Below are 27,689 nucleotides of genomic sequence, written 5' to 3'. Positions count from 1 at the left end.
GATCCCGCTGGGAAGAACATAACGTAAAGGACGGGAAGGCCACAGCTGGTCACCCCAAATGGGACCCAGCAGGCCCACATCTCACAGGGGCCAGGAGCGGGTGCTGACGGCTCCCAGCCTCCAGCATCCTCCAAAGGCCTTTCTGAACCAAGGACAGCGACTTCGTATTTATGTCCCATGACTGATTTAGTGCCGTTAATCTGTCCGGTTGTATTTAAGCCCATTTCAACATCTACCATCCTCATTGCCTTGCTAGTTGGAGCTCCATACTGAACTACATACTATGTGAGGCCATTTTCCTTGTCACTCTTTTCTGAAACCTTTCCGTGCTAGCGATTCCTAACTTCAGCTTTGTGATTTTAGACTGCTAATGAACCGTGATCTGGTATTTTTATGGGCATTTAATAGCCCCTAATGTGGCCCCTAGTTCTGTTCATTGGAGTGGGCTCTAATAATCTGCATGCTGGAGACATCAGATACGCTGCGCTGTAGTTCCCTGGGTTTTCCCTGAAGCTGCTGTTTTAAGACTAATGGGCAAACGCCATCTGGTCTGGGGGATTTGTTGCCGATCACTCAGCAGCACGCTCGTTCTGTGCTTCCTCTGCAGAACAATTCGAGGCGAACCCAGCAGCTGGCCCCACACAACAACCCGAAGGACGAGGGGGCAGCCCCCGGGCTCTGAGCGAGGAACGTGCTCGGGGAAACCGAGCCGAGAGCTGCCAGGAGGGGCTGCCCGGGGCCGTGCTGCGGCGCTGCAGCCACGAGGGGGGGCTCGGGGAAGGCACAACGAAGAGGTTTCGGCTGGGAACGGCCGCAGCGGGGCTGGGAATGCCCGCAGCGGGGCTGCAGCCGGGGGAGCCGCGGGCCGAGGGCCGGGCGGCCGCTGCCTCAGGGCAGTTCTGCGCCTCGCAGCTCCCCGGCCCGCCTTAGGCGGGGCTTTAATGACGAGAAAAGCCCCAAGCGGCGCCCTCACGGCACCCTCCTGGCGGAGCGGGGCCGCCCGGGGACCGCCGCCCGCCGCGGGGCCCAGGCCGCCATTTCCCCTCAGCTCCCCCCTCAGCGTCGCGGGGCCCCGCGGGGGCGCTGCGGGGCTGACGGGCGGGGCCGGAGCTCCCCAGCCCCGAGGCCGGGCCGGTTCCCGGCGCCACACGGGCGGGGTGCCGGCGGCTGCCGGGATGGGAGAACGGGGAGCAGGGGACGGGAGAACGGGGAGCAGGAGACGGGGGAGGCGGCAGCGGGCGGCGCTGTGATGGCGGCCAGCCCGCCCAGCTAGGGCGGGAGGGAAGCAGAGGCTTCTGGGAGTTGTAGTCCAAGGGCGCGCCCAGGTGCGGCGCCGCGCGGGGGCCGCCGGGAGCAGTGCGCGGCCGGCGGCAGGTGCGGCGCCGCCCGCGGGAACTACAAGTCCCGGGATGCCGCGGGGCGCGGGCGGCGCGGCGGTGGCGGCTGTGGCTGTGGCGGCGGCGGGGGCGTAGCGAAGATGGCGGCGGGGGCGCTGCGCCCCGCTCCCGGCTGAGGTGCGGTCGCGCTCCCTGCGCCTCGGAGCGGCGGCGGCGGCGATGTCGGAGCCGGAGCACCTGGGCGGGAAGCGGGCCGAGTCGGCGCGGCTGCGGCGGGCCGAGCAGCTGCGGCGCTGGAAGGGCTCCCTCACGGAACAGGAGCCGGTGGCGGCGGGGGGCGGCCGCGGGCGGCACCGCGGAGCCGGGGGGTCCCGAGTCCGCTTCGAGGAGGGCGCCGTGTTCCTGGCCGCCTGCTCCAGCGGGGACACCGAGGAGGTGAAGCGGCTGCTGGGCCGCGGCGCCCGCGTCGACACCACCAACGTGGACGGGCTGACAGCCCTGCACCAGGTACCGGCGGCCGGCCCCGGGGTGTGTGGGGGGGGTGCTCCGGGGGCTCCCCGCGGCTCCCCCTCAGCTCCGAGAGGGGCCCGGGGGCCCTGCCCTCGCCGCCCGGCCCCGCAGGCTTCGGGCACTGCGCTGCAGGGGGGTGAAGGTGGAGGGAGCGCTGCCGGCTGCCTGCCACCGAGCCCCGAAACCGGGACCGAAACCGGGACGGGTCCCGGGGGGCTGGCGGCAGCCCCCAGCGAGCTGCTCCCCGCACCGGCCTCTCCCCGAGATGCGGAGACACCTCAGGAGCGAGTTACAGCTCTGGGGTGGCAGAGCCGGGAGCGTGGCATGGAGCTAGGTGGCCCTTCTAGTATTATTTTGGGTCTTTTTTTTTAGGGAATTCCTGCCTTCGTGCTTGGGGTGCGCTGGAACAGCCGTGCCCGCAGCGCTCGCAAGGTCAGGAGGCTCGCCGGCCTCCGCGCGTGTTGCGGCGGGGCTGCCTTGAAAGTCCCCAAAGCGCGCCGGGCTGGCAGCGTTTGTACAGACCAGAAAGTGCCCAAGATAAGCAGCACAGATTGTATTAACGTGCATCCAAATGTGCTAAAGATCGTGCAAAAGTAGTCGCAGAAGTTAGCCTCAGAATGGCGAACCTTCCCTGCCTGGGGACACGCGCGGTGTTTTGTCTGTGGCGTTTGCTGCCGTTGTGTAAATTGACAGGAACGTGAGGGAGCGTGTGGTATCGCTCCCCTTCAGCGTTGGGAAACCTGTTGATATCTAAGACTGGTTCAGAATTTAGCAGGGCATGTGAAATCAGCCTCCCAGATTGTTGCATCTGGTCAGTGAAATGAATCCGATTTGAACCGGGGCCAGCCTCAGGAAGAAAACTTTCTTAGCTCAAGATCTCGTAGATTAAGCATGGAGCGCAGCAGCGGGACCGGGGAAAGAGACACAATCCAAAACTGACATCTGGAAGCAATGTCTTTGTAGAGACCGACGTGTTAGTAGCACAAATAGCAGTAACCGAGTTGATTAGGTTTTCTTTTTTGCTTGGGTGACATTATTAAACAGAAATATTTTGGAGGCTTAAACGCTTGGTTCACGAGCTCATCTGCTTGTGGCTGTCAGCGGACTGAGGAGCAGGGGGCTTTATTTGTTTTCTTCTGGAGTTCCAAAAATAAGCTATAAAGCAAACAGCATAGGGGCTTACAGTCCGTTCTCCAGTATAGCACGTATACGTTTATTGTCACATAATTAAGAAAACACACAAATGTTAGTGAGAGCTGTTTATTGAAGATCTGAGTACTGAAAGCCTTTTGCCAAGGAAGAAGACTGAGCGGAAGGTGGGTGGAAGCATGGCAGAGCCGGGATGACTTCAGGAGGATTTTGCAGCCAAGGCTGCGATGATCTTTTTCAGAAGTGTCAGCGTGTCTTGCTGATGCACGTAGTGGGACGCTCAGCCAAGAGCCTATCATGAAGTGCGTTAGATTCATCAGACGTTGATCAATGGATAATTATTTTTGCAAGGTCAAACTTCTTGAGCATATGGCAAGCCGTAATCACCAGGCAGCCCACAAATACAATTCTGTATATGGAAAGACTTGTGTCTGAGGAGCTACCGAAGTATCGGGTAACGCATCGAACAGTAGCACCTAGGCCCTGGTACTTTGAAAAGCTTTTAGATGAGTGACTAGTTGAGCAGATGCTAACTGCTCTCCTGCTTGAGTTACTTCTTCAGAGCTTTACAGGAAGGGAAGATGACTTTACTTTCAATTTAATAAAAGCTTTGTTCCGGCGTCCCGTTAACGTTTTCTCACCTTTGTGTCTCGGACAATGCTGAGGTGATGTGTGGCCGAAGAGAGGTTTTTGCGCACCCAAATGGAACAAACACTGATTTGTTAGGGGGTTTGTACATGTGTGGTTTGATTGTATAAATCTGTATCAGATGAAAATTCTTGTCGTCGTGGTTGGAGAGGTTTCTAGCAGTTCCTTATCACTGAACATGTCCAAAATATGTTTGTTCCCATATTATATAGGGACTGATGCTGTGTGTAGAAAAGTGTCAGCTGAAGTCCAGTTAATTGACTCTCTAGAGAGCTGGTTGACAAACTGAGGGAATATAGTGCATGGGAGGATTTTTTCTGTTAAATATCTTCTCGTAGAGCTAGGAACGTAGCATTATGAGATACGGAGCAGATGGTAGTGACTGCCCACCGTTGGTTAACATTTGTGAGACCAAATGGCCGTGCAGTGGGGAAGGTGACTCTACGTATTGGAAAGAGTGGGTAACTTTTTTATTTTGGTTAAAGAACGTAGTGAGACTTGCTCTGTACAAGCACATGTCTTTCCAGGTTATGGAAGGCTTAACTAAGTCAATTGACTTAATTTGTCAGAGTCAGCATCTGCTTCTACAAAACGTAAGGCCAATCTCACAAACTGGGTTAGTTTGTTTGAAGCGCGCAGCGGCCCCAAACGTTGTGTGGCTTTCAACAAAGGTAAATTACACTTTCTCTAGTATCTGGGCCACTGTGACTAAGAATAATTGTGTGCTGTCTTGCTAGGTGAGAAACTGTCTGCTATTTATAGCTATGAAGCTGTATTTTGAAAATAACTTTTTAAATTACAAGTGGTGTTCCTGAGCCTCCAGCTTGTCGTCATCCTCTTGGAAGCACCGAGTGTGGCGTTAACCCAGACCAAAGGCTGGCATCAGTGTCTGTTACCCGCACTGCGGCTTCAGCCCCACTTGCATCTTTACCTCAGTGACTTCTGGGTTAACATCGATCCCATGTTATCGATGAGTAATCTAAGTTCTTGAATACCATGTATTTTTGGCAGTGGTTTTCTGCTTAACACAGAAGGAAAGGAGAGAGACTGGCTGGATGTGGGTGAACATTTAGAAATCATCAAGCAAACCACCACCAGCAGGTGAAGCAAAATATTGGTTGCTGTTGAACTTCTTCGGTGTTTGCAGATGGTGGGAAGCAGTCATGTAATGCTTTCTTCCTCCTGAATGGCAGACGAAACCGAAGACTGAACTTTTATGAAAATTGAGTCTTAAGGGGGGAAAAGAATATGGAGCTTCTAGTTGGGAAGGCATCTCCAAATGTAGTAGGCAATGCCTTTCTGTCTGTAAGGACTTTCAGAAATAGTGATGACGTAAAAGATTGTTTATCCTTTGTCTGCCCTTTGATTTACCGGCTGTTTCCCTCTTGCCTGTTCCATGGGGAGCTGAATTGCCCATGAAACAACTCCTGAGCCTGTCATTTACAACACTCCTGAAGTAGCTCGGCGCTTACTTTTTTGATTTATTTTCAGGTGCTGGGCAACCATGGTAATTCAGAAGCTGCTTCATGAGAAGTCAGGTACTTTGCACAGTGATTCTGGCGTGGATAACTGAGACTGCAACCTCCCCGGCAGTCCCAGATTAAGTTATTCCTGTTTCTGAGTCAGAGCTGTAAAACCATAGGCATGTCTCGTTGCTCTCCGGAGCTGTATGAAGCAGCATCCATGTCATGCTGAAGTTGACTTTTTTTGATCGCTCTTCAGCAAATTTGGTCCTTTATTTACTCTCAAACATTAGGTGCAGTCCTAGGAAAGCAGAAGGCTACACAGTTTTTGGACCATCCAGAAACACAGCTGAGGGCACGATGTGTTTAAGACCACTCTCCACTACCACAGTCAGGAGAACGTTGTAAGAATCACCAAGGAGCTAACGCTGGAACAAAATCCAGGAGACTGAGGAGAAGGCAGAGAGGCTTCATACATGGATTGTGGGTTTGCGCTTTTTCTAGCAAGGAGAGCTCATGCTGTGAGAGCGTCGAGCAAAGGTTTGCTTGTTCCTCTATTGGAACTGCAGCAGTAGCTGAAGCAGCCTGGATTTGTTTTATGGGATAACCGAGATTGTTCCAGCAGTTCTCACCAGAAGGGCAGTGGCTCCTCACACAGAGCACAGGCACAGCAACAGCTTCTGGGAGGAGTTCTGTAGGCACCAAAAGGTAAAAGCTAGCTTGTGCCTAGAAATGTGAAGGTGTTATAGCACTGCATACAACGACACAAATTGAATGACGTGTTCAGTTATTACGCGCGCGTGTGTTTGGGGCATCACAGCTGTTTTTAAGGTAGTTTAGCTTCTGATCTTTTCATTGGGGGTGATAGTGCCATACATCAGGCTGTTTTTAAGACTGGGTGGCTGCATTGTCTAAAAATACATTAATCCTTAGAAGAGAAGGTTATCTAGGGACAGTCAGACCTTTTCCACCGTGCTCTGTGAAGTTTCTTTCCAACGACATGCTTCTGTCAGTGAAAACAGGCATTGCAAACTGTTTATACTGTGCTTAATGTCGCTCATCAATCTGAAATCTGACACTCTCAGAAATCGGGTTTATCAATAGGATAATTGTAATACTTCTGTTTGGGCTTCGCTCGTAAATGGGAGTGCGACGGTATGTTCTGACTGAAGTGAGAGAGCTTGGAGCCAGCTAACGTACAACAGGAACGTGTTAGACAAAGCTAGTCAAAATCCCAAGTGCTCTTTTACCAACCTAATGCTTTTATTTTCTTGCTGTGGGTGCACTCAGTCCCTTTTTTGGCTTGCTGTTTTGTCCTTGTGCGTTAGTTCAATTGTCTGTCCCTTGCATCTCAGTTCAAAACAACCTCCTAAGTGGGCAAAATTAACTCTAGACTAAACAACCCAACCTTGAGCTGAAATGAGTTAGAGGCTCGGAGGACTGCTGCTTGCTGCAGCGCTCAGGGAAGCCTTCCTTTGTTTTGTTCGGGGCAGTTTCTCAGCTGGTTCCTTAGGCTTCGGGAAACTGAAGCCAACCACAGCAGTCACTCAGCTACTGGGAGGAAACGCACTCTGGTGCCGTAAGTAGATGGATATTTGTGATGGGAAGTGCGCATCTTCATTGTTTCCTTCCTCAGCCTCTGTTTATCCTATCTAGTGATTAGATGAGTCAGGCTCTGTTTCTCCCCATAAACAGTGGGCGAGGGACCTGACAGAATCTTCAGCTACAGTTTCCTTTATGGCAGCCACCAGAAGTGGCGGCCCTGGTTCCTCGTGCTGCCCCGTGGAAAAGTTTTGTCTCTGCAGCAGTGCTGCTGGGCGCTCCAGAGCTCCGGTCCCGTTTGGGAAGCGAAAGTAGTCCAGGGACAGCTTGTTGTGCTCAATGCAGGTACCCAAAGCTTTCCGACTTGTCTCTAGTGTAGGCTCAAGAATTTCACTTGTACAAGTCATCTTGTCTGAATCAACATTGCTTGATAAGGTTGAAAGCTGGCTCAGCCAGAGACGGGACCGAGCACTGCCTGCGGTGCTGGGGCCGGTGTGCTCGTGCGGGGCTGCAACCCGCCGAAATGCTCAGGGCAGCGATTTTGTGCCCAACTCTCTCGGCTGTAACCTCGGGGAAACTGCAGCATCCCGGCAATTCATAACGCCGCTCGCACATCTTAACGGTGGACGTTAGGGGCCGGGGGCTTTTTCTCTTACAAAGAGTTTTAGAGACTTAAAATTCAGTGGAGGTGGTGTGGGGGCTCGTGAGACGTCTTAGTTTTTGTATGATGTCCTGAGATAATTACTGGCTAATGTTACGATATAAGGCTTTGGGGTTGGTGTGCCGGCTCTCAAATGAGGATTATTATATCCCGTAAGTCAAAAAGGCACGTCAGGCTGTACATTAGAGCAACCCTTGTAAGAAGGCTGGGAGAAGGGAATACTGTGCGAGTAGTTGTATAAATCAAGGGGTTTTACTTTCTAACTCTTTAATACAAACGAGGGCAGGGGGAGCATTAAATACTCTGAAATATCTTCGCTGCTTTAAAAAAAAATAAATTGCCTTTCTGCACAGGGCTGGGATAGAAAATGAGCTAAAAGGAAACCCTAAAAGAGACCCTTTCAGGGGAATTGTGGCCCCCAGCCCTGGTTGCAAGCTCTCCGTAATGAGCGAACTGTTTGACCTAGTGCTTACGGCAGGGCCCTAGCACGGTGAAGGTGCCCAGGAGAAATCCTGGGGTCTGAGTGTGCAGTTTATTTTCAGCTGTCCTGAAGGGAGGTGCAACAGCTGTCCCGGCGATCTCCTTTATTGGGCTGCAGCAAACTGATCTGCACGGGGCCCAAAGGTGCAGCTCGGAGGAGGAGGTGTTCGCTGCGCCTTGTTGGGAGCACTTCGCTCCGTCAGAACTCGGAGGGGGTGATCTGGTGGGGATTTAGGCGCCTATTTTTATGGGGCTCGCTTCAGCATGAATGGATTTAAGGACAGCTTCACGGCGCAGTCCATACGGGCCTGTGTAGGGACATGTTTTCAAGCTTTTGTCGTTTTCTTGCCCGTGGAGGGCAATGTGGTGTGCCGGTGCTGCCGAAGCTCTGCAGAGCGAGGCTGTGATAGAGCTCCTACCTGCAGAGCTTCGAGGTGCCAAATCCGATTTCCTCCCCTCCCTCTCGAGATGCATCTCGTGCTGTGGTGGAACAGGCCTCTTTGGCACAGGACTGTTCTGAAATACTTAATTCTTAAAATGTGTTTGTCACAGGAAAATTGCGCTCCTAGATTCCCAGGGTAGTGCGAACGCTATCCCACGCTGCTGACAGCTGAATCCCGGGAGTCAGGCCTCTGTTTTCCTATCGAGCTGCTGAAAATTATGAACATCAAAATTCTCGGTTCGGACACCCACGCAGCTTCTCGTGACAGCGCTCATCCATAATAATTACAAAGTACAGTAGTTACAAATTAGCATTATTTTAGAAAATACAGGTAGGTACACTATTGTTAAATATTTTCACGTTAAATAAATTTTCTGGAAGATCAGTCTCCTTCCAGCTTTAAGCTCTCAGCTCAAATAGTCTTTGTTCATCTAGAATAACTGGGAAAAAAAAATCACTCGTTAAGAATAAATGGTGTGAAATTTTTTTGGTATGCTGTTTCTTCTCAGTCGCTTCTTTCTTGTAGCTGAAAAAAGTGGAACAGTCTTAACTTGTAAGAGTCTCACTGGAAATGTTTCCATAATACAATAAGCTGACCTTGCAGAGGGACACAAGCAATTTCAGCGTTGCTTTTCCAGCATTCAGCCTGCTCATAAATCTTCGTGAAATGTACAGAATGCAGAATGACCACCTGCCATTAGCCTTTTATGTGTCACTGCCTTTTCAGGGTAAAACTAAACCTAGCCCCTCTGTGCTCCTCAGCTGGAGCATTGATTTGCCACAGCGATTGCTCACCATCCATTTCTGGCATCTGTCTGAAGCCACCTCCTATTTATAATTTGTCATTCCTCGCCGTCTTAGACGGTTAATGCTGTTTCGCTACAAAGCTTTGTGCTTTTTACGCCTGAAATCGTGTGACAGCAGCAACCTGTGGTACAAGACCTTCTCTAAACACAACTGCTGGTGTAGCAAGGTGCAAGGACTCTAGCAGGGATTTAGTGAGCCCATGCCGCTTTGTGGGGCTTTGCTGGCCTACCCGGCTTGTGTCTGTTTAGTTCAGCCTTGTAACCATAACGCTGCAACCCACATGGATGTAAAGCAGCTTGAAGCTGCTGTAAATACAGCACCACAGCCCAAAGGGATGTAGGGCAGCGTGAAGCTGAGGGGCCCGCACACGGAGCTGCGCCGAATTAACCGAGCTGTTCCTTCGGCCGAGTGGGTGCATCCCGGAGCGGCGCTGCAGCTGTTCATCCTGGGGGCAGGGGACGAGCAGGGTTTCTCTTCCAGGATTTGAACTCATGAGTATCAGCTTTACCCAATCCTATTATTAATTACTGGTCTTGAGTGACAACCCGATACTTGCTGCAAGACGTTGAGAGGGGTTTCTCCCTTGGAAAATTGCTGGGGCTGTGAGTGGCGGGGCTGAGGCAGTGCCCTGAGTTACACCGCGGACAGATCCCGCTGCTGCCAACGGGAGTCTTCAGAACACTTATCTTCCTCAAATACTTCTGGGGTTTTGAAGGATGAAATGTTCTAAGTTTTTATCTTAAAGACAGTTTTTGTTCCCTGGTTTCTGTAAGCAAGATGTGTTCTCAAGTGCTGACAGTTTCTTGTGTGGGTAGCAGCTAGGTCTGAGGCGGCTGGCTGTGTTAGCCCAGCCTGCACTCCTCCAGGAAGAGCTGCGCATCCTGAGCCTGGGGCGGAGGTTAGCTGCACCTGTGACAGTCACAAACACTGCAGGGTGTTTAACTTTTTTATTTATTGTTTTAAGTGGTGCGATCATGCCAGCAGAAGTTCCTGTGTTAGCAAACTGCAAGCCCTTGCTTGAGACTTCAGATCAATGTTGCAGACGATGTTTGTGCTGTTGGTACGATCTACGTGTTGCACTAATACAACCATTTCAGTTGCTAAAAATGATTATAGTGGCAAAGATGCTTTCAAAGCAGTTTGATAGCACCATCAGGATGCTGCATGCTAGCCTGTTACCCCAACACCTTCCTTTTTTGATAAGAGGTGTGTTTTTAAGCAGTCTACAGCAAGCACCAGGGCAGCTCAGCTGACTACCCGCTGATACCCTCATCAGTCACATGAGCTTTTAGGGGAGTCTGCTTACCACGTGCAAGCTTTGGAAGGAAGAAGTTGTGTTCATAATGATTGTTTCAATGACATTTGAGAAGCAGAAAGTCAATATTGTGTATCAGAATCTCCTCCAGATGGTTACGCTGGTAGACTCCAAAGACAGTTATCTTGTCTGCTGCTCATCCTTCCCCTCTGCATCCCAGAGCTTACTGCGTGGCCTTTCCAGGGGACTAACGTGGGGCTGGCAGGCCCGTGACTCCCTGGATCGTGCTTATGTGGTGGGTGGTGCTTACAAAAGGAATGTCCCTTTACTAGTGTCACCTTTGAAAGGTGGCAGTGCCAGCAGTCAGCTCCCTCCCCAGCTGTGGATGCACCCTGCCTGGTCCCAGACATGATCAGGGACCGTACCTTCTTCCTCATCTCGTTGTGGCTCTGATGTAGCACCGTGCAGCCAGAAGGACCTGTCTGCTCTTCCTGGGGACTTCCCTTAGTCTGTTCCTTCTAGTATGCACCTCCTTGTTTTACCAGACTGCTCACCTGCAGCAGTGCTGTAGCTATGTGCACTGCGTGAAGCTTCAGACGTGCTCGCCTGGAGCTCTTCGTGGTGACTGTCAGACACCCGTGCACACAGCAAGCCAAACATTTTTCCTGTGTTCCTTATGCCCCTGATATTTTTCCTTCTTTAAAAAAAAAAAAACTTTCATTTTGGGGGTGAGGTCCCCTGGCAGAAGGGAAATGGAAGTGGTTCTCTCTAACTTGTCTCCTAACTTCAGAGTTCAGTCTTGCAGGAACACACTTAGGGAGCAATTGCTGTTGTCCCATACCTGCAGGGCCTTTTTGACTCTTAGTTGCAAACTTGTACAATGAATTAATGAACTAATTCAAAGATTCTTAGCAGCAGGTCAGTTTTAAGGCACATTTTGACCTCTTTTCTTCAGGAGCCGGCACCCAGTAAGTACTGCTGCCAGGGAATACCTCCCAATGGCGACGACGTTTGTCGTTCTGTTTCTTACTGCCACTTGGTAAATGCTGCTTACCCTTCTCCCAGGCCAGACATCGGTGGCTCTTAAGGCTAGGGGTGTTGTCTTCTCTTATCTTGGCCGCCTTAATTTATTAATGTGCTTAGCAATTGTCTTCCAGTTGCTGGAGCATGCTTCTCGCTGCTCCCATGCGCAGAATGGCTGACGCTACAGGAAGCGCTGTAAAGCTGAACTCTTCTTTGGCTTGCTTCCACTTCAGCGGAGCCCTTTTACTCCCGGCCCAGCTGCCAGTTTAATCAGCAGCACTGCTGCACTTCCCATCCTGGCTGTTGCTCGGTGCTGTCTGTGTGGAAAGGGGTGCGGGTCTGCCCCTGGGTGAGCGGCTGTGGCTGTTGCAAGCAGCCCACGGGTGACGGCTGCTCAGCGCCTGTAAATCCACCTGCAGGAGCGAGGAGCAGGAGTGAGGAAAATAGCGCTGCTCGACAGCTTGTTCTGTATTCCTCCTGTAGTCCCGGGTGGGATCTGGCTCCTCTGTGCTTTGTTTGCTGCTCTTGCTTGGTTCCACGTGTGGCTGCTGCACGGGGCAGCTGGCTGCTTCCTGCAGGTAGGGAATGCTCCAGGAGCTCAGACTCCCCAGTGCCTCTGGCCTTGTCTCCAGTCCCTTTCTCACTTGCCTGCTTGCTGCTGTTTGTCTCCCAGACCCTCTATCACTTAGCCAGAGAGCAGCTAATTACCTGTTTCGGGGAAAATCTGGAACACAAAAGGGGAAGAAGAAATTGGGGATCAGCTGCAGTGAAGTGACTAAGTCCAGCAGAAAAACATTGAATCCTCACGCCTTCTGGAGAGCAGAGGAACAACACAGCTGTGCGCTCACAATGAGCCCGCACCATGCCCAGTGCACGATGAGCTGCATCTGAGAGCCTGGCCGCGTTAAGACCATTGGCGCTCTGGGCAGAGGCTCTGCATGTGTGCCTTCCAGCTTTCAAGTGAGATTATGCACGCCTCTCCTTCTAGAGTCCCCCTTCCTTCCCTGTTCTCTCACACACATTCCTCTCTTGTCTTAGATGTGGGACTGGAAGGTGGAATATGTTTGGAGAGATGTGTGCATGAGGACACGTGTATTTGCTACAGACAATGCAACTTAGGCACATTCTGCTGCTTATACCTATGGAAAGAGGGGGCCTTTCGATAACAAAAACAGAGAATTGACGATTTAGGAGAATTTTAATCCTAATTATTTCAAAACTGAAAGAACGGTATGCTGTTTCTTGAGAAATATCTTTTACATGGGGTGGCCTGCATGCTTTCTCCTCTGCACAATAAGTGACTAACAGATCTCTGCTGTATTCAGGGAGCGCACAGTATCTTCTTTTTTTCCTGGGGAGCGTTAGGAGAATCTGAGTCTCAGATGCAGCTCAACTAAGGAGTTTCAAATGACAAATCTGTCCCAGATTGGCCATTGTGTGCTGGATAACTTTGTATCGCTTCTCTGCGATAACTGTGTCTGCATGCCTTTACTATTTCCTGTACAAAGATGCTTAAAAAAAAACTATTCAGCTTCCTGAGCTCTTTCAAGCTGCGGTATTGACAGAAGAGGTTCCAGAACTCCTCAGGCAAACGACGGAAAGCATCAGGTCTCCAGCACCCGGCGCTGTTTGTTCCGGAGGAGCTCGCGTGCCGTTACAGTTGTGTGTAGCGAATGACTTGAAAGCAAGGCGAGAGGCAGACGACCGTCCCCGCAGCAGCGGCGTGGTTCCCACGTCGGTGGGCAGTGACAGCTCTCCATGTGACAGCAGCGTCCAAACGAGGCGCCAAGAAGAACCTGGGGAAGGAGAAACCTGAAGGGGTTTCCCAGAGGAGTCAGCAAGCGTGTGGAGAGGAGAAGGCTGGTTGGGGTAGTGCTTCTGGCAGGAAGATTCCCTGCATGATTATCCTTTATAGGATAATTAAAAAGGCATTATTTATTACAAGTTAGTTAAGAAGAGAAATAAGATAGAACAGAATATGGCCAAATATATTCTCAAAGGTTAAAGCGGTAGTTTTAATTTTAAAACTCAGTGATTTTTGGAAGCCAAGTAATATAACACGACATAAATGGTGGGCAGTTATACCTTGTATTTAACAGGCATTTTATGGAATTTTTGGGTAACTTGTTGCAGCAGCACGAAGATTTTCTCAGCATCCTCTAAGCCAGAAAGACAAATGTGTATGTGTATGGGATAGCACCTTGGTAATCCATGATTTTGGGGGCTTTTTCTCTGTTCCTGGCTTACTGTAGCCTGAACTAATGTATCTGACTAACCACAGTATCTGAGTATTCTTGCGAAGGATGTGTTTCGTCTTTGCAATTTGTACCAGCTTTTCTTTCTTGGATGACTGACAAACAGAATTTGACCTTCGCAGCTCTAAATGGTTTGTCTTTTAAATTGATATCACTTGAGTTATTCTGAACAAGCATTCCCTCACGCTGAAAAAGATAAGTGGTAAATTCGTCTGTCTCTTGATGAGAGCCTTCAGGACTGTGCCAGCCTGTGTGCCAGCAGAGCCAAGGTTTAAACTTCAGAGCATATTGCAGGAGTTATTTTTGATCCCTTATTAATAGTGGCTATAGAAAAAGCCCTTTGCTTATGGCCAAATATTGTCTTATAAGTGTTTCAAGTATTGGCTTGTCTTCAGTGTATGACTCTATCAGTACACAAAATCCATTCTTCTCCATTTAGTTAGGTGCTGTTAATCTTTAAGAAGATTATTCGACGTTGCAGAAAGCGAATAAGGAACAAAGAATTGATTGTAGTCATTGGCAGTGGATCCGCGTGCTGACATTATAGCCGGCTTCCTGCAAATTGTGCTGGTGACTTACAAATTGAAGCCCCATCCAAACCAAGAACTGCTGCATTAGGGAAAACAAGACATTTCGGTGTAACTTGATTCCGGGGTTATCTTTTACAAGAAAGTGTTAGGGATTGAAACCCTCACAGTCTTGGTGGTTTGGGGCTGCCTGTGGACAAGGCTAGGGGCTCTTTCCTTGTCGGTTTTGTTGCCGTGGTCTGGTCTCAGTTTCTCTAGGCACTTTTCTCTTCTCTGCTTTATCCAAGCTGTTTTCCTAATTCTTTAAGGGGTGCTGTCATAGTTCTCCGTCTGTTACCTGGTGCCGAAAGCTGCCGCTCTTCCTCTACATCGTCTTTGGCATTTTGTCGCTTGCTCCTTCTTGGGCCTCCCGTCTGTGCTGCCTTGATGGTGAAGGTGGCCTGCAGTTGTGGAGTTACCGATGTGTGGCTGGAAGAGATCACAGAAGACCACCTGGTCCAGTCCTCTGCACCAAGGCCCCATCAGATTTATCAAAAATATTTTCAAAAGATACTTAACCAGTCCATTTCTGACCATTTTCAAAAAGTGCACGTCTGCATCTCCCCTGGAAGCCTGCTCCAGCGCCAGGCAAGCTGCGCAGTTAGGGAACATTTCGCAGCATTTGACTGAATTCCACTTTTCTGTAAGTGAAACTGAATTCTTTGTTTTGCTTTGGGACTATGGAGAAGGAGCCATTGCTTTCCCTTTCACAACAATCCTCCCGGTACCAGAAGGCTGTTCTCTTCAACGTTTTTTCTTTTACCTCGTTACAGCTAGTTTTATTTAATCTTTCCAACTAGCCGGTGTCTTACAAGCTTGCAGTGAGCCTTGGTCTCCTCTGGGTTTCTTAGGAGTGTCCAAATGTGTTGCTCTCAAACTGAGTGTCATATTTAAGTGGAGGTCTCTCCAGCCCTACAATAATCTTCTTCAGCACCTTGCAGCTCTCGTTGGCTTTAATGTATTCCAGAATAAGACTTGCTTTCTTCTGCAGCAGCACCCCACTGAGTCATGCAGCCAAGCCTTAATTATCCAGTGGGGGTGGAGGTGAGGGGATGAGAAAGCAAAATTAAAGTAATGGTGTAGATCACCGATTCCGTGACAATGTAAGTAGTAAACACTCCTTTTGATGGGGGTAAGTTAAGACGTTAAGCAAGCTCCGTGCTCCCTGGAGTGCCTGAGCTGCCGTGGTGTTGAGCGGTGGCCCCGTGGCCCAGCTGTGGGCAGGGGAGCGCTGTGCCGTGCCCTCGGGATGCTGCACGCCCTGCTGCTCTCAGCCCAGCCCGTCCCGAATGGAGCCAGTGACGGGCAGTGGTCCCCTCTAATGCCATGTTCTTTTCTGTCCTCGTTTTGCCTTAGGGTGCTGCATGGCTCCCACCTAAATGCAGGAACTTCCCAGCTTTGCTTTGTCATGAGAACATTTCTCTGGGTGGCTCTGAATCTGAATTCAGAGCTCTCTGCCTTCTCCAATCTGGTTTCATCTCACACCACTAAAACGGGATTTCTGCCCCCCCAGTTTGTTGAAAAAATAGCACAGAACTGGGCCTTAAAGAGCTGCAGCACGGATGGGAGTGTTTGCCCAGGCTCACGCTTTTATTGAATCCAGTGCTGTCCTGCTGGTTACAGCCGGGTGCAGAGCGAGCGTCCTGCTTTCTGCAGACCTCGTCCAGCTTGTCCTCTTCTCATCTTCTGAATTCCGTAGCCAGTCTTTTTCCCAAAACACTGTTTGTGTCTCCAGTGCCCTGCAAGTATTACAAGCCACATTTGTGGTGCCACGTAAATCTGTAAGGAATGCTTTTGAAGAATGGGGAAAGTCATTTGTTTCTGGTTTTTCCTTTAAGATATACTGTTTCCATTTCATGTCCCATTTGTGTCTGTTGCATCCTTCTCAGGTGGGGAGGACTGGAATCTTTCACAATACCAGAAGCACACTGTACCATCTATTTATATAGAGGCCTAATGATATTTTCTGTTTTGTTCCATTCCAAATAATTTCTAGAATTTGCTTTGATTTCTGAGCTCGGAGCTGATGTTTTCCTACAGCTATTTGTTATAATCCTAAGAGCTTGTTCCTGAATGGCAGTAATAAGCTGGGAGCCTTTCATTTTGTTGTGTGACACTAGGTGTATTTTTTGCCTGTGATTCACTCTACAGTTATCCGCATTGAATTTCATCTGCCATTTTCTCAGCAGTTGCTCAGTATTGTAAGATTCTTCTGCCGGTTCATCCTTTTCTTTATTCTCTTGAATAGTTTCATCAGCAAACTTTGTCCCCTCAGTCATTGTCTCATCTTCCAGATCCTTTGTTCAGTACATTGAGCAGCACAGACCTCAGGAAAGATCACCGGGAAGAAAATCTATTACATATTCTTCAGGGCTCTCCCCACGGTGAAAATATTTCCAATCATGCAGGGATCTTCTCTCTTATGCATGCAGCGTCGTGTCTTTAAGAGCCTTGGTGAGGGGCCTGGTGAGAAGCCTTCTGGAAGTCCCCGTGGGTTATATCCCCTGGATCTCTCTTGCCTTCGTGCTCGTTTACCCTTTGAAGAGCTCCAGTGGGTTCGTGTCGTATGGCTTCCCTTTGTGAATGTGTTGGGGACTCCTCCATAGTATCGGTTATCCATGCATTCGTTATTCTGCATTATACCATCTTCATGGAATCATTGAATGGTTTGAGTTGGAAGGGGCCTTAAAGCCCATCTAATTCCACCCCCTGCTATGGGCACACCACCTCCATCCAGCCTGGCCTTGGGCTCTGCCGGGGATGGGGCATCCACAACTTTTCTGGGCAGCCTGTGTCAGTCCCTCACAGCCCTTATAGGAAAGAATTTCTTCCTTAAATCCAATATAGATCTATCCTTCTTTAGTTTAAAATCATTTCCCTGTGTCCAGTCACCCCGCTCCGTGACAGAGAGTCCTTCCCCAGCCCTCCTGTAACCCCCTTTAGGCACTGAAAGCTGCTGTGAGGTCTCCCCGGAGCCTTCTCTTCTCCAGGCTGAATGCCCCCAGCTCCCCCAGCCTGTCTGCTAATGTGAGTACTGCTTCTGTGAGTACCAGCAGCTTGGTTCTTCTTGGGTTTGATGAACTCTCTCCCTTTCTCTGTTCCAGGAGCTCCCTTACTTCCTAGTGGATCCTCCTGTCCATCTTCTCAGCCATCCGGTGAGGCGCTTCCCACTTGCCTGTTTGTCAGGTCCCGCACATAGCAGTGACGTGACTTCCAGGAGTAATATCCAACACCTATTTGTTCAGCTTTCTAACGCTAGCCATTTTGTTCCTAGAGCCTCTCTCACATTCTCATGGCTGTGTCTTGCCTTCAGCTGGTGAGCCACCATGCAGCTGATGGTTATCACCGACCCGGCTGTCTGTGCCTGGCCATAAAATCACTTGCTCGTGGCCTGCCTCTTGCTTCAAGCTGGGAACCAAGCCTGCACCCAGATGTGCCTCTGTGCTCTCAGGGCCATGCAGTCACGTTCCCAGCAGGCGGACCCACCAGCAGGGTTGTTCCCCCAACCCCAGTGCCTTCCTCCACTGAGCTCTTCCCCTTCCTTCCCAGCTAGCACAGAGACAGGGCTGCTTTGTGATATCTTTGGGTCTCCCGCGTGATGCTCACTGCTTCTTTCCTCTTCAGCTGGCAGGGGGTGAGCCACTCGGAAGTGAGACTGCTTTATGGCTTTGTCAACAAACCCTGCCCTCGCCTCAGTTTTTCCCATTGACCAGGAGTGGCAGTTTAAGGATTGCCTGCCGCCAGCTCAGTGCACACAGATGACACAGTGCAATAAAGGTGGAAATTGCCATCTTCTAGCTGGACTTCTGCCTGGTTTTGGTTTACTCGAAGAATGAGTAATTGCCGCAGTTCACCTGTTGGCCCAGTTACTCTGCCTGGCTGCTGCTTCTGCAAATAGTTCTAGAGGTGGAGAGCTTGCTGTCCCCAGCCGCTCCTCCTGTGGCCGTGTGGGTTCATTGCTCAGTCCTTCCCTGGCTGCGGCCTTTTTCGGCATCCGCTCGCCTGGGCTGTGTGACACTTAAAGCCCTGGCGGAGCACTCAGGAGTTCGTACGGGGCTGGCGGTATCTAAACCATGCAGGGCATGTGCGCGGCGCCGAGCAAGTAACTGGCTATGTGTGTCTCTTACAGAAAACGTAAAGGCTTGTTTTGGGTCTGTTTCTTTGATCACAGAGACCACGGCTCTCGATTAGACTCGAAACATCATTAATGTCGCTGGGGAAAGTTGACACCGTAGCTCTGTCCATCTTTCAAACCAGCAAGGTATCTGGTGTCGTGCTTTGACAAGAGTTCAGTGCGTGGCAACATCCTTGGTACGCTTTCAGTGTCAGTTACTCTGTGCAAGTGTCTGTGCAAGGCTCTAGCGGAGAACTGTCATTCCAGCAGCGCTTGGCCCTCTCTAGGGGCTTTATTCTACAGGTCGTTTTCTTTATTTGCAACCACCTCTTTTTATAGGCTCCCCAGGGCAGCAGGCACAGCACCCAGCCTTCTGGAATCCAAGATGCATTTGGACAATGCTCCGAGACGTGGTTTAATTTTTAGGTAGCCCTCTGTGGAGCCAGGAGTTGGACCCAGTGATCCCTGTGGGTCCCTTCCAGCCTGGGAATTCTGCGGTTCCGTAGGTAGCACCAGAACACAGTCCCTGACCTCTGTTTAGACTTCCATTGGCAGCATGAAGTGAATAAGCTCAGAAGCCAGCCCATCAGTGAATGACTTTGTGGCTGGTGGCCATGCTGAGATTTGCTTTAATTTATTTTATACAGGATTTAAAAAAAAAAAAAAGGAAAAGAAACCCTTTCTTATGCATTGGGAAGCCCTAATAGCATTAATTGATATTTTTTTTTCCTTGTGAATAAAGGCAAGTTCAAAGAAACTCTTCCTGAAAGTGCAGTTGACGTTTGAAAACTAATCTTAATCAGATTCTCAAACCTATATTGAGCACACACCTTTATTCAGCGTTAGGAGTTCTCGAGAAGTTTGTTACAGAGCAGCTGTGCAGACTGTCATAAAGCCGTGAATTCCTCTAGTCTTTCACCTACCAATGGAAAAATTTCTGCCAGTTTAAAAACTTCTGCCATAGTTCAGATCTGAACTGCTGTATTTAGGTAGTATTTTGCTATGTTTTAAGAAAATGTATAGCTTAATTTGCTATTACAGAAGTTATTTGAAGGTTTCCCTAGTGTTTGAAAGACAATATTGCCTTAAAGCTGCACCATGTTAAATAATGCTGTAAACCCAAGTAGCTGCCCTGGAAACCGTTCTGGTCCTGCCAGGAAGAAACATGGAATCACTTTCTTTTTAGAAAGTCTTCTTTATCCAGCGCTGTCTTTGCTCCACCACTTGTTGCACTTCAGAAAAAATAAAATTGTGAGTTCTGTGATTGGCACGGGGCTGCTTCCCGCTGGGAATTAAGACACTTCACGGCGCTTCAGCCCCTGTGGATAGTGGTCTCTTGTTCAGGCAACAGGCAGGAAGAACAGAAAAAACTGAGAATAATTCCATGTGTACTTGCGTGTGAAGGCTCTGAGTTGCACAGAGCAGGAGACTTCTGAGCAAGCTCCTACGTGTCTGCCCAGGGACGATTTTTGCTGAGCCCTGGGAGCGCAGGGGACTGGGATGTGGGGAGTGTTTGGCTTCCTGAATCTACAGCTGCAAAGAAGAGCAGTTAGCTTTGTCCAGACATTGCAGGGTTGGGAAATGAGAATGAATAGGTGGATTAACTGAGTGTATATATATCTGTATATCTTCCTTTTTATAAACCAACTTCTTTTTTTTCTGGCCACAAAGGTGAGGTTCAGATCTTGAAACAAAAACTGCTGTGACTGCAAGATAATGATGTGCACAAACACCAAGAGCATAGTGTTCTGCTTCTGAATAACGTATCGATCAACAAAAGGAAGCTTCTCTAGCTTGTCATTTGCAGTCATGTTTTGATGTCTCTGCGTATAGCTGCTGTTTTCATATTAGCCCATGCTTAGTGCAAAGTGGGCACTTGTCAGTGTTTGTGGGAGCTCAGGGTACTTCCCCTGTGAGAGCTTTGGTGTGGGTGTAAAGAAGAGCTGGGCTTCTGTGAAAGCAGAACTAGCTCTGGGGTGACTTTTTTGCTTTTTCTGTAGGAAAAAACAAAAGGATTTTGGTCATATATAGCAGGAGACGTCTTGACATAAGCACAATATCCAAGTAAATGGTTATATGGCAGCTTAAGAGTGAAGTAGTCTTGCGCTTCCACTTGCTTATAGGCTTTTCAGACTACTTATAGGCTTTTCATACCAGTGCAGTGCTCGCCTGGTCCCACTGTGAGCCAGTTGAGCTTCTGGGGCTGCCAAACGTGTGTCTGTGCCCCTTGCTGCGGGGACAGGGCTGCTGGACGCGGCTCGGACAGGGCAGCGCGCAGCCACCGCTGGCTTTGGCTTCTGCAGCCCGCAGTTATAGCGGGCCGGGAAGAGACTAAAGAAAGCCTGAAGTGACCTGTCCCGCTTTGAGTTCTGCAGTCGGGTAGCCAACCTCACCTTTAGTCTGCCAAGTTGCTGCTAAAAATTATTCACAGCTGTTTTTTGTGCCTGTGGGTAGGAGAAGGCCCGGAGAGGCCCTTCTTGCCCAGGCCTGGCTCGCCAGCCATCGCACCGAGCATTTGCCGGGCCGCTCTCCCTGCCGCAGCACGGCCCAGCCCTTCTCCATCCCCACAGGTGTGGTGTGAGTCCGAGAGGGCTGAAAGCTGATCTTTTCCCCATATTGACAGGGCTGGGCTTCTTTTGGCATCGGCCCCTCTGCGCTGCTCTGCAGCCCCCGGCGGGGGCATGTGTCAACCCCGCGCTGCAGGAGGCCGCGCCAGGCCGGCTGAAGCTGCTCTTGGGTGGCATCTTGGAAATTCAGAGCATGCGTTGATGTGATATATAGACGGTTTCTGCCATCAGCTATTTCGCTGGCTTTGTGGAAATGCCTGCAGGGGCTGCGCTGACAAGGTGCGGTGTTACCACTGTCGGGGCACCTGTGGAGCTGAGGGACAAGGGGCTCGTCAGCAGGACGGCTTCTTGCTGAGTGAACCTGCGGCAGCTACACTTCTACCTTCCACACGGGAGTGAAATGCTTGCGAGCTTTTTCATTATGAAATGTTGTTAGTTCAATCAGGAACTAAAACTTCCTTAATTTAAGGGCAGGATTTTATATATAACGTCTTGATCCTGTGCCAGGGAGCCCTGGCTGAGTGGGAGAGAAATGACATGCTTAGTGGTCAGAATGACTAAACTGGTGAGACTTGAAATGCTAATGCTCCTCTGCGCCATTAGAAAACTGGCAGTCCCTGCTTTTTAGTGTCAGAAAGACTTTATTTTTAGCGTTGGCACTTGATCAAGTACTGGACTCGCTGCTGATTGAAATAATGGGTATTAAAATCATGTTGGAATTAAGGGGATGAAGATGATGAAAAGGGAGAGAGTAAAATGATAATCTAGGCTGGATTTTAAAGTCAGTCCCACGTGGCCTGTCACTGATGGAGGTATGTCCTCAGGTCTGTAAATGGAAGTGGCAAACCAGTCCATCAGTTACAGAGCAAAAGCGTGGTGGTGGAAGTGGAGAATCACAGTGCTGGGTCCTGTTGGGACGAGAGATGAATTCAGTGTAGGTTCTGGGTGCACAGAAGCATAAATAATGAGGCTGGAGGAGCTGGCAGAAGGGATTGATCCCAGCAGCTCTTTACATTGTAAAAGATGTGTGTCTGTGGTCGTTGCTGACCTCGCTACTTCTGCCAGAACGCAATTTGATCAGAAATGGTAAACGGGGGGCAGGAAGACGGGCAGTCCGGTGTGCCTGTGCCCATCCTCCTAGCAGCGTGTGAAAGCAGAGCAATTCCGCTTTCTTCCCAGCTTGGTGCCATCTGTGTTTGACTGGATCAAGCGGGGAGTGTGTGCGTGTCCAGCCGACCTTCTCTTGCTTTACCGCAACGGCTCCTGCTTCCCAAAGAAGGCAGAGCTGGAAGCTTTGGCATGCCGAGGGCTACCTCGGCGAGAGCAGATAATGCTCCAGCCAATGGCGAAGTGAAGCGTGGTGCTTCAGCATTCACTGGCAGTATCATTGCTGCATAGCGAAAACAGAAGTCCCCTGATAATTAGAAAGAATTTTACAGATGTTCAGCTAAGCCATCGATAGCCTAGCGCAGTAGATATTTACATCTACCTCCTCTTAAATAAGTCTGTGTCGCCAGCGCGTATGTGAAGGCATGGAGAGCTGCAAAACGTGGTTTCTGTCCAAAGCAATTTTCCGCCTGATAGTTCGTGCTGCTATTTCATCTTGAAAATGCTATGTTCATGACATAATTATGCCTTTGCACGTATCCCTCTTTTCCCTTGTGCTCTCCTGGAGTTTTGTTGTGCTAATCATTCTAAGAGATTTGTTGTTAGCTTCTTTTGGGGACTGGCATGGATACTGCTGAGTACTTCTAGTTGTTGGGTTTTATTTTTTTTTCCAATAGAAAAATCTGACATAATCCATATCTCTTTTCTTGCTTGCATGAGAAGTATGACTCAACTGCTGTTTAAAAAAAATTAAGCACATAGATAATTAATCAGACTAGAAAATGAATAGTACTTTTTTTTTACCTCATTTTCCTCCCTTTTCCCCTGCTCTTTTTTAATACTGAAGCTACCTCTTTCTGCTGGTTCTAATACAATTGCTTTGGAATTAGACTTCCATAAGGAAATTAAAATATAAAGATTTTAAAACTAAGTTCCTGGTACAGAAGTGCCTGTGCAGGATATTCTAGCTATAAGGACCCTGTGAAGCCAGAGCTGAGAAGAGAGAAGGGGAGGTACAGATGCTCCGTGGTTTTGCAGGAGCAACAGTAAGAGCTGCTTTGTTTTTCTCAAAATCGTTGGCAAATGCCGTCCATGCTGCTGGAGACGCAGGATCACTTGGAAGTGGAATTTTTGGTAGTGCCGGCTCTGACAAATGCCCCCTTAAGTGTAGAGCTGTGATCATGAGACACAATGGCAAGGTCATACCTCTCAGTGCTGACAATTGCTAGTGGTGACAGTTGCAAGGCTATTTTGGGAGTGCTTTTCTCTTTGTTTTCTGTGAACTCCTCTCTCTGTGTTCCCAGATTTAACCCTGATGCTGTTCAGCTGTCATCGGGCTTGCCTTCGTTTGTGGAGTGCTGGCTGATTTGCACTGCATGTTGACATCATATATTTACTCTAAATTTGCATTCAGTGGAAGATTGACTCCCTTCATCTCCAGACTAACCTTATTCCATATATTTTAGACTTATGACAGGAGAATATAACATAAGTAAGTCTTGCCATTTAATCCCTCTGACTGTGACCTATGTGTTGTGGCAGCATGACTTCACTGGCCTGCTAATTCGTCCAGTTTATTAACAGTTAATGTCTGCTGGTGTAAAGGTTTTCCTCTGGTTTGCAGTAACACCTTAACACCATTTATAAAACTCCTCAAAGTGCTTTAGTTGTATTAATCTTACAGCCATAAGGTTGTGGTAAAGAAAACCATGTTAAGTCTAAGGTTAAGGAGCGAGATGGTAAATGTTGGCTCTTGGAGTTTTCCCTTGTGACTGCCGGTAAGTCCTTAAGGGGAGGGGGAATTCGTCTCACCCTGTTGTGAATGGGTTTATGCTGGTCTGCAGGCCACATCCCACCTAGCTGAGACAGGCAGCGCCCTCTGGGTGTATCTGTTTCTTTAAGTCTAATTTACACTTCGAAAATATAGATAAATAAATCTTGTGCAAGGCAAGGTGTGGGAACATATGGCTGGGGCAGGTGGGACCATGGCAATCTGGGTTTAAACCTACTTAAGCTGTTGTGGGGTGGTCTCAGATTGAATTCAAGACTGCATTTGCACACACTCAGAGAACCTTCTGCTTCTTGCCTAGCACTTTTTATTGCCTGCATTCACTGCAGTAACACTCTAGCTTAAAATAAAACCCAAACATTTTAATCAGTTTGAATATGATGTGGTTCTGTCTGATCTTGTCAAAAACAGTCCCACTGGTAATGTTAGGAAGAAGTTTGTATGAACAAAATCCACTTGTCGCCCCATATCTAATGCAGAATCTTTTGTAGCTCATGGGTGGTGCAGCCTCTGCCATCCAAATGAGTCTAGGTTGGGTTTCCAGCATGAGAACATCGTTCACGGGCAGAAAGCTAAAGGTTTGGGCAAGTGAAGCATCTGAGCAACGGAGGTGAGTCAGTTCTGGTTCAGAATGCCTGCAGACATGATACAAATCTGCGTATAATCGTCCTTCCCCACCATTGTAAAATGCCCCTGGATTGACAAAGAATAAATGTGTGTGTGCACATATGTACATACATACATGCACACACAGATATCCTACACATACATATCCACAGCCTAGGAAGCCAGTCAGAGTTCACTGTGGACCCTGCCTTGAGCAGGAGGTTGGTGGACTAGAAGTTTCTCAAGGTCCCTTCTAGCTGCAGTGATTCAATGATATGTAAGTTGCTGTTGTTTACCTGACTGATGCAATCGTGTGTGGAGAGCAGGGTGCTTTTTAATCAATTGCAGATAGTCCCTGCTCTGAGGATCTCATAGCAAAACAACTTATATTTTAGGTTATATGCAAAAATGGAGCGACTTTCTTCGGCAGTTTAGTTACAGAGAAGGTCCTGAAGGTCAGTGTGAGAATGTCATACCATGGACGTAGGGTTGTATGCAAGAATCTCAGGAGTGTTTGGTAATACTTTGACTAAAGAGTTACAGGAATTGGTATCAGTGACGGAGCAGAGGGAGCCAACCCATGTCAGGGGACGGCTGGATGTATAAAGAGCTTTGGGGGTGGTAGCAACACTTGCTTTCCTCAATTGGAAAATGGTTAAAGGATGAATAAGGTGAGTTCATAAAGCAATCTGATTTAGCAGCAGCATTTCGCATAGGTAAAGAGGTGCCATGTTCCTGTGAGGCTGACGAGGAGAATATCAGAGTGCTTGAGGAGAGGTGGCACGTGGCCTCTGCTGGCCTGACATCTGTAATGCTCGGTAAAAAGGCTGCGTGTGTCTGACGTGCCAGTTTGCGTATTGTATTTACATGTGACAAGTGGAGTTACCAAATGCGATTTCTATGCAGGAACCATGAGGGGTGTTACACGAGAATCTGACACGCAGGATTACTGGATTTTCACTCTTCCAAACAGCAGAAGTCACCAAGATAGGATTCTGTCACAAGACTGATGTATTCATAATAGAAGCATGTAACACAGAAGCCAAGGCACTAGCCCTGTCCTCTTTCCCTTTCTCCATCTTACCTCTGCCTCAAGAAAATGCATAGGTTCTCTCTTAAATCCTAACCAACCAAGAAGGGAGCACCAGGAAATTAAATACAGCCAAAATTAAAACCACAGTAGTTATTACAGGTTTCCTGGCTGACTTTGATTCCAAGCTCTTGTATGCACACTGCTGCTATTTTATTACGTGATCGTATGACACTGGGTGATGCGACATACTGTTTGTAAACTAAATATTTACTCAATGGGACTGCATTTAGAAGTGCAACATGCTCTCAGCCAAGTTCACCCTTGTTAGATGCACTCGTGTACGCGGTGCTACCAAACTGCACAGGTACGCAGCAGCCGAAGCACCCGTGCTACTGAGGAGCTGCTGGCACTGAAGTGCTGGCGAGAACTGTTCTGCCTGAAAACCATCGCACTGAGTTTTGTTAATGTATTTATGTTAAACTGCCAGGATACTGGTGAAGTTGTGGAGAAAGCAGTTGCCTTAATGTGGGTGCCTGTGACAGTACTGCTGACATGCAATTACTGCCACTGCTTCCGTGTTCTTCAGGGATTGTAACCAACCCTGTTTTTCCATGCAAAGCAAAAGTGTATTACTTTTTTTTTTTTCCTTTCTACTCAGCCGATCCCAAGCACTTTCTTAGAAATTTATCAGGCAGTTTGGTTGCTTCCCTCCCTGCCATCCTGTGTGTATTTATTATATAGGGGCAACGTAGCACAAGCCATAGGCTGGGGGTTGACTAAATCGTAGAATCACAGAATATCCCAAGCTGGAAGGGACCCACCAGGATCATCAGGTCCAACTCCTGGCTCCACACAGGACCAAAAATCAAACCCTAAGTCCGAGAGCGGTGTCCAAACCTTTCTTGAGCCACAGCATCTCAGTGCTGTGCCCACGTCCCTGGGGAGCCTGTCCCAGTGCCCGACCACCTCTGGGTGCAGAACCTCTCCCTAACCCCCAGCCTGACCCTCCCCTGTCCCAGCTCCATGCCGTCCCCTCGGGTCCTGTCGCTGTCCCCAGAGAGCAGAGCTCAGCGCCTGCCCCCCCGCTCCCCTCGTGAGGGAGCTGCAGGCCGCCATGAGGCCTCCCCTCGGCCTGCTCTGCTCTGGGCCGAACAAACCAAGGCACCTCAGCCGCTCCTCACACGTCTTCCCCTCAGGCCCTTCACCATCTTTGTAGCCCTCCTTTGGACGTTCTCTAACAAGTTTTATGTCCTTTTTGTACCGGGGTGCCCCAAACTTCACACAGTACTCGAGGTGAGGCTGCACCAGCGCAGGGTGGGGTGTACTAGGGCTGGTGCGTCCCCTATGCAGTGAGCAGCGCTGCACGTTTCCACCCAGCGACTTGTTGGAGCTCGATTGCTGGTGCTGTGAACGCTTCAGTGTAATCCCATCTGGCTCCTTCTGCTCCCTGATGTTTCTCTCTCTCTCTCTCCTGTGGGGGATGCCCAGGAGATATGCAAACCGAAGGCCTCGGCAGGCAGTTGGAGCTGTTGCGTTGCTGATACTCATCAGAAGTTAGACGGAGCTTGTGTGTTCTGTGTGCTCCGAGGAAGGAGCAAACGCTAACAATGCCATTATAATAATGAGGTTTCATTCAAGATAAAGATCAGATTGTGTCTGGTTGTTGAACAAGCCTTGCCAGGCAAGCAGAGTTCTGCAGAGCTGTTCTGTAACGTTTCCTGGTGGCCCCTTTTCGTTGCTGTAATGTAAACTTCATGCTTTAAAGAAGAATGTGTTGGCAGTGGCTACTGGCGAAAAAAATCCTGCAAGTGTCCCTGGCTGTTAAGGGCTACACCTGTTATCTAAGAGGGGGAAGCTAATATGCCGTATCTGCAAATTTTAGAAACTGAGCACTTCCTCCCTATGGAAAAACTGCTAAATGCTGGTCCCCTGCCAGGAGCAGAAGGAACACCATGAGCTGGGGATGGAGGCTTGCCCAGCGATGCCCGGGATTTAAACTGTACGAGCCAACTTTCTTTGAGCGGTTTGTCGGTAATTCTGGGCACTGGATGCAGTTTGCATCAAAGGCTGCTAAAGCTGTAATACATTAGTGCCGTTCCAGAGGTACTTGGGTCTAACCCGCTGCCAAGAAAAATACAAGAATGGCAAGAGATCAGCTTGCTGAAGATCTCAGGCTGTCTCATCTCCTTGAAGGTTGTATTCTGTCTTTTACAGGTAGAGGACGGAAGGTAAAGAAGAAATTTAAAAGTTAGAGAGAGAAAAAACCTGTGCTCTGCAATTCATTTGTGTTTAGCCTCTTGTAGTGTACTAGCAGCAGTTAATACACATGAAACAA

General features: G+C 49.1%; 1 protein-coding gene across 12 annotated transcripts in view; it reads left to right on the top strand.

Annotated features, from left to right (window-relative positions):
- The first annotated feature begins 1,347 nt into the window (after window positions 1–1,347).
- PPP1R12B (protein phosphatase 1 regulatory subunit 12B) overlaps window positions 1,348–27,689 on the top strand; it is a 120,010-nt gene continuing 93,668 nt past the window's right edge. For 4 of the 12 annotated variants that reach the window (XM_066983165.1, XM_066983167.1, XM_066983166.1 and 1 more), the window contains exon 1: window positions 1,351–1,844. In XM_066983165.1, the coding sequence (XP_066839266.1) occupies window positions 1,557–1,844 (288 nt within the window). In that variant the 5' untranslated portion in view covers window positions 1,351–1,556. Of the gene's footprint in view, window positions 1,845–8,058; window positions 8,564–27,689 lie in introns of those variants that run through there. The other 8 variants (XM_066983169.1, XM_066983170.1, XM_066983172.1 and 5 more) reach the window with 6 other exon arrangements.

Source organism: Anser cygnoides, chromosome 25 (genome assembly GCF_040182565.1).
Source record: "Anser cygnoides isolate HZ-2024a breed goose chromosome 25, Taihu_goose_T2T_genome, whole genome shotgun sequence".
Taxonomy (NCBI): domain Eukaryota; kingdom Metazoa; phylum Chordata; class Aves; order Anseriformes; family Anatidae; genus Anser; species Anser cygnoides.
The sequence above is the reverse complement of the archived record's forward strand: the minus strand, read 5'-3'. Positions and strand labels throughout refer to the sequence as shown.